We start from the raw sequence: 15132 nt of genomic DNA on the forward strand, positions 1-15132 counted from the left end.
GAACGTGAAAAGAACAGCAGTGCATTCATCCACTGTAGGGTTTCGTTGCATCTTTTACTCGCCGTGGCGGCGCAGTCTCTATCTCTCTCTCTGCACTCACTCTCTCCACACACTCTCTCTCGACACTCTCTAACGACGCCAAGCGTCAAGCCAACACCTCCTAGTTCTCTAGAGGGTGTTTCCCTCACCGGTGGCCTTCTCGTCGGTGAGCCTGGCTGCGAGCACGGTGAACGGGATGAGCATGCCGATGCAGAAGCGCGTCAGCACCAGGGCGTAGTTCTTCTGGTCGCGGTGAACGATGTAGGCCGGGTAGGGAAACCGGCGCAGGCGCAGTTCCTCCGGCGCAGGCTCGTGCATCCGCTCGGCCTGCAGCTCCAGGTGGCGCTGCTGCAGGGCCCCCATGATGGGCAGCAGGGTGTGCATCTCCGGGAACCGCTCCTCCTCCACGGGTCCGTCGGGCTGGGAGATCAGCCGCTGGCGGTAGTTCACCTAGGGGGGCACCCCCATTCGGTGGCACAGCGAATTAGATCTCCCTGAGTCCGCCATCTTTATACTCATTCAAGCAGGAGCCTAACAGTATTTACTATCAAATTACCTTAACGTATTTTGCTACGTTCTGTTTCAGCACTATCCGCGCGTAATCTTGATTGTTTTATGTTAGTTACAGTGCTGCGTTTCATTTTGTTTGATTCATGTATACGCGTTGTCACACCTAACTTTGAGCGTGTTTATTTTATTCATTTTCTTTTGTTATCTGCTTTATAATATATGGAGTTTTACGTGCCAAAACCACTTTCTGATTATGAGGCACGCCGTAGTGGGGGACTCCGGAAATTTTGACCACCTGGGGTTCTTTAACGTGCACCTAAATCTAAGTACACGGGTGTTTTCGCATTTCGCCCCCATCGAAATGCGGCCGCCGTGGCCGGGATTCGATCCCGCGACCTCGTGCTCAGCAGCCTAACACCATGTTATCTGCTTTGGTGTTTTCCTTTTCTTTTCGTAGCTGATAACTGTTTTGGTCTAGTTGTTTACAATTCATGATCAATGTTATTTGTGCACTACTTGATGCGAGAACTGGGGGCGACAGACACAAGCGCAAACATTCAACTGGTTTTCATGGTAGGGAGTCGAGTGGTTTATTCGGACAACTGAAGCGGCAAAAATTCCTAGCTTTCGGAAGAACTAAGTAAGGGTGACTTCATTGGGACTATCACAAAAATAAATTCTTTATCTCCATGGGGTCGGATTTTGCGAAAGCGGAGTGATGGATGCGTAGGCCATCGACATCTATGCCTTGGGTATGATACTTAATATTATTATTTAGTATCTATCTTGCTATTGCGAATGCATATGTTCAAGTGTCTTGTTGATTGCACATGCATATTTTATGATGTATTTCAACTCGCGTCACATTTATGTATGTATAAACCACTCGACTTTCTGCCAAGTTAAAACCAGTTGAAAGTTTGTGCTTGTGTCTATCGTCGTCCCGCAGTCCTCGTTTCAAGTGGTGCTCAAAGAACATTGATCATGATAACTAGAGTTACGAAAACATAGACAAAACACGAATAAAATCGCGACGAAATGGGGACATAAAACACCAACAAATCGGGACACGTTCTAGGACAATGGATCGAGCACGAAAATACTTTCAGAAGAAGAAGAAGAAGAAGAAGAAACTTTAGTAAAGAATAGTCCGGCAGTTCTTGATGTGGTGGCCTCAGGTGACGGCTCGAAGTTCTTGGACTCGAGCGGCATCTTCGACTTGCCGGACGGCCCAGAGCTGGTCTGCCAGCTCTGAACTTCTGATACTTTCAGATCGAGATACTTTCAGTTTGTTTTTATTGGCTTCAAAACTTTTTTTTTGTCGTCGGCCACTAAAACGCAGGATGCTTTATTCTCCATCATTGAAATAAATTATTATGAACGTCTCAACTAGCTGGTCCCTCAACCTGTCTTTTCTTCTTTAATATATTCTTATGTAGTTAGCTGAAGAAGCGATATTTGGTCCGGTATAAATGCATATTTATCAATGGTTCTCGAAGCTGCGTAAGTGTGTCGGCGCACGTCAAGCGCACATAATGCTCGGTCCGAAAAGAAGACCGAAAAGAAGTCCGAAAAGGACCAAAACAAAACGCTGTCGTTTGTTTCTTGCATGGTATCAGCGTATGCAGACATTACGGGACTTGATAGCCAGCCCTATTGATAGCTCTTGAATGATCTCACACCCTGGTGCAACAGAACTACTACAGCATACGCTACAGTACACAAACTATACGGCGTGACAAGATGCAATAGCCGGATAAATTTTACAGCAAGCTTCTGACGCTTCGCGAGTGCATTTAACTAATGTGGCAGGCGCCGCATGACACTTGATGCGCGTAGAATAAATTTGGCACTTTCACAGTTCTTGCAATTTTGGAAAAGAAAGACCGTTTCCAGCACAAGCGATTCGGACGCCGTGGGCACTTAGGCAGAGCAAACCGCTAGTACTATCTGACTAGGTTAAAATACTACCTGCAGTTGAACGGCAAAATGAGTACAGGTACTTCTGTTGAGTCACGGGAAACAATACAGAAAGCCTGGACACCTGAGTCATTCTAACTTTCCGGGACAACCGGCGTAAAATTCGGGATATTTCGGGACAGCAGTGTTGCAGAAAACCATGGGCGCAAGCAGTTTGGTATAACCTCGTGTACGTGGCTAACATGAACGTCGGGACATTTTCTTCGAAACCGGGACATTTGTCCCGGAAACGGCAACTCCACTGATAAGCAACTGTTCCGGTGAAATCTCTGCTGACGTTGGGACTCTTGTCTGCATACTTATTTGCATCTAGCGGTTCGGATCATGAACGAATAATAAATTGAAACTGAAAAATGTCACACTGAACCCGCGAATATTGAGCAAAAGGCTCTTCTAGGACCTCTCCGTGCATTTTATTGCACATTGTCATCACTCCTTCTCAAGTGTAGTTACGAAGCGGTTACTTAACATATTGACCCCGGATATCATGTCAGAAACATGAGAAGCGCGTGAAAGAGCTTTATTAACATTTGTGCCCCCAGTCTTTTGAAAAAAATGACACTAATTTGAGAGAAATCGTGTTTATTTGTCGTCACGGAGGCCGAAAAGTCATAACGAAACGTTTATATATATGTATATATATCGTGAAGTGATGCGAAAATCCAGAATGCCTGCGTCAACGTGGAAAACCCTCGCACGACGTTGCATCTTCAACTCGGTGTTCAGAGTTACGCTCATATAAGCGGTTTTTTTTTTTTCGTATCACACACGATAAGATGGTTCATTTGTCCGCTACATGGAGATGCAGCTGCTGACACTTATCAGTGGCTAGTAAGCGAAAAATAGGTTTTTCACCTTAAAACATAGCAGTCAATAACAAGAGCTAATAAGAATAAGACAAGGATTTATTACAGATCGGTGACAATTGTACATACAAAGCAGAACGTCCCAAAACGAGAACGCAATAAAATGTAACCAACACATTTTACAATATTTCACTTCACACCTATTACCAAGAACCCTCAGAATTCGAATATTGTATCGAAATTGAGCGAAAGAAAGCGCAAATATATTTTATTTCGACGAAAAGTGCAGCAGCGGACACGCCCAACTCGCGCGTCTCGTTTCCGCCTGTGATTGGTCGGGCGCCTCGTGACGTCAACTCTAGTAACCGACCGCTGCCGCTACACGTGAAGCGCGGTGCCAGGTAGTTTGGAGCTGTTTTTCTGAGACGGTAATGGAAAATTTAGAGATACTGCGTTTTTCTGAGGAGTTCGGCATTACTCCCTACATGTACGAGCCGATTGCGAAGAGCCGGCCTCTCGAAGAAGCAAACAATGCTGGTGCGAGCAGTGCTTTCGACGCGAACGAAAGCAAAGTCTTGGGATGTCCTCGTGTTGGAAATGCTCTTTGGTGAGTATGTTTTTTGCAAAGCGATCTAGTGATCTCGCCGATCTTTCGCCGATCTAGTGAGCTCGTTTCCCGTCAAACAACTGTAGTGTTCTGTTCCTGCATGCCTCCTCGTGGAACGTAAGCGAGGATGCGATCGTCGGCATTTGTGCGCTGTCCAAAGCTGTCGGCAATCTACAAAGACGGTATAAACGCGTGAAAAGCTACCCAGTTCATGCAGTACGTGTAGTGACCTTCATCTGTTGACTACCACGTTGACTACCACTCACGTTGATTACCACTCACGTTGACTACAACTCTACATACACTACCACTCTACATACACGCAGACGCACCAACAAAGGAATGCAGGGTCGATCGAAGCAGATTACGATGGCACGCACGCAGAAGAAACAAGCGCGGTCAGGCACGGTCGCGGACGCTGCGAAGGAATGAAACACTAGAGTTGACGTCACAACACCGCGGTTTCCGGTCTCCACTCGCATCGTCAGCCTCAGCAGCAGCGCGCGGCATTCGACGGGGGCTGGAGCTACAGCGCAATTTCAACCGACGATTACGTCGCTCCTAATTGAAAAAAAAACCTAAATTTAGCTACATGGTTCATAAGGTTCCCGCATCCGTATATGAGCGTCTTACTGAATTCGACAGACTCTTCAGCTTCCCTTTAAGGACGAATCCCGCCAATTTTCCACTTGCGTTCGTCTATTATGGCGCACTCCGCTTCGTATATAACTTCGTGACCGTCGTAACCTGTCTGTAACAAGCCTTATCTCGATCCTGTCTGTGCCCATTCTTTTGCGATGCTCTAGATAGTTTGCACAGAAGTCATCGCAGCCGCCATTTACGAGTACTAGCACGTCGAGACAAGGCGTAAGTACGAAGCGTGACAGGACGAGAGCACGACAGGCGCATCTCGCATCGAACTACAAAGCGATAACGGTGACAATCCGTTGAAAAACAGTCGTCGTCACAAAAGCAGAACAGTGTGCACGCGCGTGGTGATACGGTGCCCTGACGTCATCGTGGCCGCCATGCTTGGGCCCTAGCAAGGTGAGCGCTGCGTCTGTGACGTCACGTGACAACTATACATAGCATCGTCAACGAACGGCACAGCTCATGTATAATCGCGGCCAGTGGCGTAGCAACGGGGAGGGGGGCCGGGGGGCCGTGGGCCCCGGGTGCAAGGGGCCAGAGGGGGGGGGGGGGAGGGGGTGTCATATACGTCTGAAGACACCCGGAAATTGTCGATATCCTCGCCTTCCTCGACTACACCCGGGAGGGGGGGGAGTGCGGGGGGGGGGTGACAGAAGACCTATGGGCCCCGGGTGCCAGACGGCCTAGCTACGCCACTGATCGCGGCCCCCCTATTCGGCCTATTATAATAAGCCAATTACGCAGGACAGCTATCACAGTAGGGGCACGCACCTGCAAGTCGAAAGGCAGGTTGCCGGCCATGAACGAGACGTGCAGGTTGACGGGTTCGGCATCGGTGTCGTTCTGGCCCACGCCGTTGAACCTCAGCGCCACGGCGTGGGCCGGGCGCGGCGTCTCTTTCGACTCCTTGTCGGGCGGGTGGACGAGCTGCAGCTGGCGCAGCGTCTGCACCCCGATCACCTCGGTGACGCCCAGCTTGTGAAAGGCTTCCCGCGCCAGGCGGGACAGGTACCGGTTGCGCGACGGGTAGTAGTACGCCTGCGCGCGTCGACCGCGCGGCGAGCGTAAGAAGCCGCGTTCACACGAAAGCGACAATAGCGTATCGCATCTCTTATAGCGCGTCGCTCTAATAAGTTGCGCGGTAGTTTTACTGTGACTAATCCGCCTCCCCCGTAGTGCGGGCCACTAACGGCGTTTACATGAATGCGGTGAGGGGGACGAGCGCGTGCTTTCTGGCGGCAATATTGTTTGCGATGAAAAAAAAAATTGCTGTGGCTTAGGTAAGGTTAAGCCTAGGATGCGAAGCATACTAGCTTTTATTTTAGTTGTTGAACCACTGTTTAGCTTGGTGAACTGCTGTTGCTTGGCTATATTTGGTTCGGCGAGACGAAGAAACAACTCATGCGTTACTCTGCTTCGCCTTGGACGCCCCGCATTGGACGCGGTGAGCGTCGAGCAACGCAGCGTTCGGCGCGGCAACGAAATGTGCGCCTGAGCAAGCGACGCACGCCTGAGCCTTAGAAACAGCTCGTTTTTAAGGCAACACCGCATTCACTACAGGCGCTTTTGTACCGCTTTATCGCTAACGAGGATGGTTTTCCGTTTGATTTAATAATGTTAATTGGCCTCCACAGTATTTGGCGCTCTCGAATGGCAGGATACTACTGCGATCCCGACGCACGACCAACGCGAATTTATTTCCGTGAAACTGTGCATCGGTTTGTTGAGATTTTGAAGGCCGGTGGGGATACTCCCGAGTGGCTGTCAAGGGTGGAGCCATTGATGGCTCTAAATGAATTTTAATGTGGCGAAGCCAGCCTCCCACCAGGCTGTTTATGTCAATACGACGTGTTCATTGTATCTTTTATGTTTTGTTTTATGTATTGCTATTGCTGTTCTTTCTTTGTCAAAGTCAGGCAATAAAGAAAAAAAAAGTATTCGTGGCTCAGTGGTAGCGTCTCCGTCTCACACTCCGGAGACCCTGGTTCGATTCCCACCCAGCCCATCTTGCAAGAGTTGAGCCAAAGCCACTTCTCCTCTGTCATGACGTCACGGTGTCACGTGGTATTCAAGGCGACACCGCCGCGCCTGAGGAGCTGGGTTGAGCCCTCGTAATATGCTTCGCATAAAAAATTAACAAGCATATTTGAATTGTTCAAGCATAGGAAGCGTCGGGCTCACGCACGCGACTTTCCTTTTTACAATTTAGAGTATTTTTTTCTTTTTTTCGAAATTCATTCACGCTCTGTTGCTGGTTCTTACCAAGCTTGCCTCTACACGCCGCGGTCCTAACCGCGACACGAAAAGAGCTGCAAAACTTATATATAATCCTTATATATAGTGCGCGTGTCATATAATCCTTATATGACACGCGCACCTATAGTTGGCGTTGCCACGACAGGAATACGCGTGCGGTTGTGGCCTACTGGTACCCACCATCGGCAAAGCAGCAGGATAAATGTGAAAATCTGAAGGATTGCTTCTCCACACATCTATTTTGACAGAAGCGCAAGATGGAGGACGCCGCCGTATAAACGTGGACACGGTGCCGCTATCATTGGCACCATCGCTTCCTTTTCAGATTCTCGCTGTTTGATAGCTTGTACTTCGGGCGCATTGGTGCCAAAAGCGAGAGGTCGGCAGGTCCTGTTTAGGGAAACCAATCAGTGTGAAAATAGGCCTACTTTCAGTATTTCGCATCCCCTATTCTTCATTGTCTGCGTAAAAGCTGTCGGCAAGACGAAGAAAAAAATGGCATTAAGTTATGGGGTTTTACGCGCCAAGATCACGATCTCATCACGAGGCACGCCGTAGTGGGGAACTCCGGAACAATTCTGACCACCAGGGGTTTTTTGACGCGCACCTAAATCTAAGTACGCGGGTGTTTCAGCATTTCGTCCTCATCTAAATGCGGCCGCCGTGGGCGGGATTCGATCCCGCGACATCGAATTTAGCAGCGCAACACCAAAGCCCCTGAGCAACCACGGCGGATTTCCTCGGAGTTGGGAACCGATCTACAGTCCGCGGTTGAAGGCGCGCGCGCATGCCTTGGTAATGTGGGCCAGGTCCTCCTGCGTGTTCCAGTAGGCGTCCGAGTGCATCGGCTTGTAGTAGGTGTCGGGTCGGCGCTCCAGGGGCTCCCGGACCACGGAGTCCTCTTGGATTCCCGACAGCAGCGCCACGATGAAGGCGATCTCCAGCAGGGTGGTGGTGTAGTGGCGGAGCAGCCGCTTGATGTACACGTTCTTCCAGAGCAGCACGTACAGCTGCTTGAAGAACAGGAACGAAGGAATGAAGCGAACCCGGGTGCTGTCGCCACCTGCGTCTGCCAAGGAGAGGAGAGAGCGGTGTTTAGCTGTTGATCAAAAGGGAACGATCGAAACGGAAGAAAAATAGTGTAGTGCTGACCACAATTAAACTGCCTGAGAGAGAGAGAGAATCAACTTTTGTACTGAGCCCTTAGTGACGGTTGGTGCGCGCTGGCATCAGATGGGGTGGAACCTTCTTCTCAGGTCCCATATGCGTCCAGCAGTTCCTGGCCCCTAGCCGCCATCGCGAGCTGGGTCGGTAGGTCGGGGCTGGACGACAAGGTCTCCCATCGCTCGGGGGTGTTGGGGCTGGGCAGGGTGGGGGGTAGGGATGGTGGGGGGTTCTTGAGCTTAGTGCACTCTGCAAGGATGTGTGCTAGAGTGCCTTTTGACGGTCTGCAAAAAGGGCATGAAGTGCCATGCTCTGTTGGGAACATCTTGTGCCTGGCTTAGTCTGCTGAAACCTGAAAGGCGGTCAGCAAGGGTTACGGGGGAGGGGGGGGGGGTGGTTGAGTGAGTATAATACCTGGTGCCCAAACCCAGCGCCCAGCGACCACAACCATTTCCCTTAAGTTGACAGGTACAGATCTCAAAGGCAATGCTTGTGTTGATTGGAGGCGCCGGAGAAAATTACAGAGCCCGAAACCCGTCATAGCCGCCATATTTCAAATGCGATTTCTAGGACAAGGGTAGAGGATAGATTGAAAGAAGGCAACTGTTTACAGAGCGACTTTGTAAAAATGTATTCGTAGTTCGCTTGCGGAGCGAATTTTCATTTTTCAGCCGTGGGCTTTATCGTACTTTAGCATATCTTTCTGACCTCGTATAATGTTGCTATAACAGCGTTTCCTTCCATCAAATGTTTCCTTTAATAGCCCCTGCAGCACTTTTCTAAAGGCCATCATTTAAAGCAGCCAAATGGAGACACTAATTTATCGCTGAATGCCCAACGCACCAGCCGTTATAACGGCCAGACGCAGTTTGCTGTGACTTTGCAATTTGGCAGCGCTTGCCCTTCCGGAACCAAATTTAAGCCGGCCTGCATAATTTCAGCATTCTTCTAGTTCTGTTCTGTTCCTTTCTAACGCTGCGTCGACGGCCAGCCGATCCCGGTGATATCGCAGCCGGAGCACTGCACGTGGACCACTGACGCAACGCGATAAAGATTATCACTAGACTAAAATCCTTACATTGTACCGGCTCTTTCCTGAACCAGCTAAGCCTCCCGCAGAGGCGCACGGCAACAGTGCCCTAGATGACTGCGACGAGGACTGTGCAACAAGGGAGATGCGTAGGTGGAAGCTCATTTTGACGCAAAGGAATAGCGATCGTGCCCAGATTTTTTGGACATTACCTCTTCGGCCATCTGTCGAACTTCAACGCAATCCAACGGCGTAACTCAGTGGGCCGCATTTAAACGTTATTTCAAAACATCATTACAAAACATCGGCCGAACTTCAACTTTCAGCTAGCAACGTCGAGAACGCAGTTCCTTCTAATGACATGCGTATTTGCGCTACTTAGTCGTAAACGTGTATGTTACTAGAAGGGACTACATTATAATGTAGTCCCTTCTAGTTCCCAACTCAAGGTTGCTGAAGTTCAGCCATTCTTCTGATATATATATATATATATATATATATATATATATATATATATATATATATATATATATTTGCTAGCCAAAGAGGCAATGTCCGAAATTCGCGGATATGTACAGTGCGGTCCACTGTCAAAGCGAGCACTAAAAGTGTGCGGGCCTAGCTGCGGGCCTAGCTGCGGGCCTAGCTACAAAATGTGGCTCGCGTCCTAGCTGCAAGTGGCTGCGGAAGCTACGTCAGTGCACTGCAGAGGTGTGTTTCAAGAAGTGAGAGCTGCCAACTAGAAAGTTCTCTGCTCCAAATCTAGGCGACTGTACTCTTGCGAGAGAGGGTAATTCGGACATGATCGGCACTCAAGCGTTCTCTTTAACAGTGGCTCCCTCTGTACGCTGAAGAGACCGGTCGAAACTACAACGAGATGGCGAGAAGGGCTAATTGGGTAACGTTGATGTTGACCAGATCTCCAAGCACACCGTCACAAAGACAAAATGCCGCTTACAATAAAGCATACAGGACGTTTCTTGCACTCTACAGTCTGGTTTTCCGTAACCTTCTCTGTGCGCATGTGTACTTCAAGATATGTTTAGCATAATATAAGGACATAAGTTTATAAAACATGGGCCGGGATCATGTTAGGATTCTACTGCAGTCGACTGTACATGACCTTTTTCCTTTTTGTGCTTCGTCAGCGGTCAGAGCGGCACTCCGTCCAGGTTATCAGCGAGGCCTACCGGTTGCGTACGCCATAGAAACGAGCCAAGTGAATCCTTAAATAATACGGACCGTGGTCACAGTGCTAAAACGAAGACACATGAAGTGCACATGACGGGTTCCCGCCTTCGCGCTGCACAGGTTGTCTTAGCGTTGCCATCTTTATTAATGGCAGTGACCCTGCAATGTCTCACCTTTCAGCAGTAGTAAGATTGAAAGCACGAAGAAACCGACACCAAAGTAAAAAAAAAAGATTGACAATGTGAGCGAATAGCCCGAACGAAGAATGAGTGAGCGAGCGAACAAACCAATGAGTTAACGAACGAACGAGCGAGCGAGCAACGAACCAACAATGGACAAACGAACAAGCAAGCAAGTGAAAGAACACTTTCTTTGCCAAGTCAGACTAGCGAGCAACGACTACCGACCAACCACAAAAGTGAACCAAAAAGAGAAAAGAAAGAAAAAGAATGTTTCGCATTTCGGCAAATGCGAAACTGTCGTAGGTGGAAGCTATACCCCTGATTCAGTATCTGTTCCAAAGAAACGGAAGCGCTGTGAGAAGCGGTCTGAATAGTCGGTGCAGTATAGCAGGCGCATCTTTGCCTTCATTGCCACAGAATGACGTTCGGGAGTGTAGCACTGTAGCGTGCGAAGTTAAGAATGCTATAGGAGAGACTTCCACCACAGCTCGCATTCGCGACCAAACAGACAGCGGGTAACACATGAAACAAGAGGCCTAGCTGTGTGCCATGTAATTTAATACACCATCGTCGCATACTTTTCGGCTGCGAAAGAAACAGGAACCATTTGTTACATGGCAGACTTCGCAGGTCCGAGCTGACTGACCAACCAACGAGCGGAGTAACACGTTCCTGCGACCGGCAGTCACGGCACACCGCCTCCTGCGCTCGCGACTAAATTTGCATAGTGCGTCGCATACGGGCAGCACGCAGATGCGCGACTGATACGAACACTTTATAAAACCTTGCATATACAAGTTGTAGATGCGACATATGTAGTAATTATTCAGCGTAAGTCGTCCAAATTCAAGCGAAACTGCACTGCAAAACGCGCGGAGCGAGACTTGTGTGACCGCATTATACTTGCCTATAGCTTCTACAGCATTGCCTGCTGAGTGTAACGTAGTATATACGCGTATACACGCGCTCGATATGATGAAGCTTTTTAGAGTACCATGGAGTGAGATCGTTCGCACAAAGATTGCCAAGCCTCAACATTTCTTTTTTGTAACGGTCATTTCGCTAACCGCCAGGAAAACTACACCGAAGCAAAACCAGAAGCGACTGGCCGCTAAAGAACACGGCGAGTGTCAGCCTGACGATTGCCAGCAGCCCAATACCCGTGTCACACGGGCACATTTGGAAGGCCTTCCAGTCGACGGCCTTCGAAACGCCAGAACTCTATCGACTCAAAGGAGTTGTCGCGCTGCTACACGGCACTTTTGAAAGGCCGTTGAGTGGTTCCGGCGTTTCTCGCCAAATTGTGTGGCGTTGCGTATCTTTATTTTCGTTTTCATGTCATAAAAAGTTAAACAACTATAAAACCACCTAAAAGCACTATAATTTATTTTATGTTTGTTTATGCATTAAAATGATTGTTTATACATTGCCTTACATATATGTTTAGTTTTTAAGTTGTTGAGTAGCGAAACTGCGGCAACGTTTGCGTCGCTGCACGTCGCTGTTGTCGAGAGTGTGTGTAGTTCGCGCATATCAAGTGGCAAAAATACTTTATTGAATAATTGATAACACTCATATATAGTATTTTTAGAGCATTTTGGTTTGCTTTGTTCTTTCTAACTGTGAGTTGGAGCACACTGTGAACGAGAGGGCATGTTCGCGCTGTTTCCGTTTCCGTTGCTCAAAGGCCATCGAGATTTCGATAGAGTTGTAAGGTGCTCCGTTGACTCGATAGACTATAGACTCGGCGGCCGTCGAAACCGCCCGTGTAGCAGCTCGAACTTGACCTTTGAGTCAACTGACTATCGGTTGGAAGGCCTTCCAAACGCCCGTGTGACACGGGTATAAGCATGTGCGTCCGAGTAACTCACCCGTATCCTGGTCATGGTCCATGGCCTTGAGCAGCGGACTCCTTGTTCGGCTGTGAGGGTCCTAGCAAATGGCGGGGCCAGCAACGTAGCCGTCCTCGCCGGCACGTTCCTCGGGCAGGGACGTGCGACCGAGACACGAGACAGCGCGAGGCTCCGTGATTTCCTACACCAGATATGGCGCATACCCACTGCGGGATATACACTGCGCGATATAAAAAAAGTAAAGCCAGTTCCACGCAGTGAAAGCTGTCAAAACAGCGAAGCTGGTGGTCGTTTTCTCAAGTTTAAACTCGTGTTCAACGCGAGTCTTTGGTCTTGTCGTCGTTTTGCTAGATTCGAGCTTCGGTTCTGGATTGCGTACACTCTTCAGTTGCGGGAGGTTGTGATCAAACCACGCAGTGGAATCTATCGGCACACTCCATCGGAGGAATCTCTCTGCGTCGACGTCTCTGAATTTGGGGGTAGGCTTGCCTCTGCTGGCGCTTGGCTTGGGGTTGCCTTCTCTTGAAAGTGGGGCTTAGCTGGCCTCCACCGGCGCTTGGCTTGCGCTTCTCGATGTCTAAAAGCTCGGTATCTGCGCGACGTCGGCGCTGCCCATCTCGGACGAGCTCCCGCTGCCACTCTCGCCGAGCGGAATCCATGGGGCGAAAGGGCCAGTGTTGCCACGACACATTAAAAATAAGTAGCAGATTTTTTCCCGAAAAATCAGTAGAAATTAGTAGATTTTTAATTTCAATTTTTGCACTCAGTTTATGAGCCCACGAATTCAGCGCTTATATTAGTACTCTGTTCAAGTATTGCAGCTTCCAGGAAATAGTACGAAAATTGACCCCGAGTTCTTAGTGATACTTTTGAAAAACCCGGGGATCCAGAGAGCCATTGTCAAGCACGAATTTAAAAACAGCGAAGCCCTCCGATGGCCTATTCAAAGGCGTCATATGGTAGTTACTACCTGAAAGCTTTAGAGTATAGTATCTTCCAGACAGGGGTAATTGGAGATCGCTGGGAGAGGCCTCCATAGAGGCATCCGTGCTGCAGTGCACATAAAAATAGGTTGCTCATGATTATGATGATGATAATGGTGGTTTCATAGTTGTGGAGTTCGGTAGTGCGCCCACTTTCACAAATTCACCGCCTCACCGTTTCCTATATAGCGCAGAAACTCTATGCTTTTCCCCACTTTACTCAAATACAGAGATAGCGCCACGTTTGAGAGTCTGGAAACGCAGGAGTGTATGTTAACCTCGGAGCCAACCACGTTTATTTTCTCTCGCTAGGTGGCATCACATTAATATAACCTCTGTAACCTCTATAACCATCCACCCATCCATCTCCTGTACTGAAAAAGTTGCAGATTTTGCTTTCATTTCAGTAGAAAAGCAAGAAAATCTCCAGATTCAAGCGCTTTATCACTGAATCAGCAGAAAATTTTAAAAATCAGTAGATCTACTGAAAAATCAGTAGCCGTGGCATCACTGGAAAGGGCGCGCGCCGGCAAAACACCTGCACCTATACCCCTCCCCTCTCCCCGGCTCGCGCTCAGATTGGTCCGCTCCCATCACGGCGGCTCATCGCTCCTTAAAGGCCAACTGCAACGAAATTTTCGCCTGCGTAAGAAGCCTAGTTTCAGATAATTTAGACATGCAGTAGCCTCTGTACAAAATCTTACGTTTGAAATGCAGCTCAATCCGTAAGAAAGAGCTCGCAAATATCGATGGTTTACATACGCAAACTGAAAAAAAAAATAAACGACGTAATTATCGCCCGGCGGAAGTGACGTACAGCGAAGAATGGAAAACCAGCACCCGTGCTGTCTGCTTCCCTTGCTTGTATTCCGTTCTGGTATATCGATGAACAAAATGTCCTACATGTCTGCTAGTCACAGAGCTAGTATACATTGTCAGCTGCTTTGTGCGCTGTGACAAGGCTATTGCGCCCGCGATGTTCATTTAATGCTAAGTATTCTCCGAGTCCATCCGGTTTTCTCTATCTGGTCATCTACGTTCAACAGCAGCGCCCTGATGCGTTCTGCCTCCGCTCGAAGAAAAGCGTATTGGGGTGGCCAAGCTAAATGTGCGGCATAGTCCGGCTTGACGCGGACGCGATCCACGCGTGGCTCAGTTACGCTAAATTAGCGAAAATTGGACGCTCTACAGCCTCGTGTGGCTGGCGCGGGAATAGAACATGTCCTATCGCACGTCGCAGCAGATGGAACAAGGTGCGTCGCGGGCTAGCTTGGCTGACCAGCAGCATGGTGTTCGGGTTCACTGAAACGAGCGTGTTGCGTTTTTTTCAAGTGCGCGCTAGCCGCGCACTTGGCAGCTAGCGCTGCGGCAACAACTGATCGCCGCGCTGCTGCAGGTCACATATAAAGAGCAGGATAAAATTTTAGCAATCTTTGCGTGTCCGGCATGGCGTATCCCATTTCACCGGTCGATGCCTGGCACGCTGGAAGCGCCCGGACTCGACGACCAATCAGACCGACCTAACTTAGACCGACCTAAAGCCCCTTGATGTTTGAAAGTAGCGACACTCTCCTCCTCACGGCGCTTTCCTCCTCGATTCTCCTCGCCCGCCGGCTGCGCACGGCACGCTATTCCTCCCTGGCTCCCGCGGACGGGCCGCAGGATTCTATGGAGGCGTGTTATTTTGGGCCAGTTGCGCGCCCCAGTGGGGTTGAAAATTTTGAGAAATGTTAATAACAGCATCTATAATGCTAGAGGCAACATTTATGACGGGGTTGGTTTTTTCCTAAAGCCGTATGAACGGTGTATACCGATGTAAAGGGAGCTTTTGAGGCGAGTTTAAACTCCAGACAGTTTTTCTGCCGCATGATGAGATGCTT

General features: G+C 49.1%; 1 protein-coding gene across 2 annotated transcripts in view; it reads right to left on the reverse strand.

Moving 5' to 3' along the window:
* The window catches only part of LOC139047974 (phospholipid-transporting ATPase ABCA3-like), a 201193-nt gene extending 188754 nt beyond the window's left edge, over nucleotides 1–12439 (reverse strand). For both annotated transcript variants that reach the window (XM_070522211.1, XM_070522210.1), the window contains exons 1-4: nucleotides 12288–12439; nucleotides 7641–7918; nucleotides 5365–5631; nucleotides 189–489 (exon numbers count right to left, since the gene is read on the reverse strand). In XM_070522211.1, coding sequence (XP_070378312.1) covers nucleotides 189–489; nucleotides 5365–5631; nucleotides 7641–7918; nucleotides 12288–12309 — 868 coding nt within the window. In that variant the 5' untranslated portion in view covers nucleotides 12310–12439. The remainder of the gene's footprint in view (nucleotides 1–188; nucleotides 490–5364; nucleotides 5632–7640; nucleotides 7919–12287) is intronic.
* Nucleotides 12440–15132: the final 2693 nt, after the last annotated feature.

This window comes from Dermacentor albipictus, chromosome 7 (assembly GCF_038994185.2).
Source record: "Dermacentor albipictus isolate Rhodes 1998 colony chromosome 7, USDA_Dalb.pri_finalv2, whole genome shotgun sequence".
NCBI lineage: Eukaryota > Metazoa > Arthropoda > Arachnida > Ixodida > Ixodidae > Dermacentor > Dermacentor albipictus.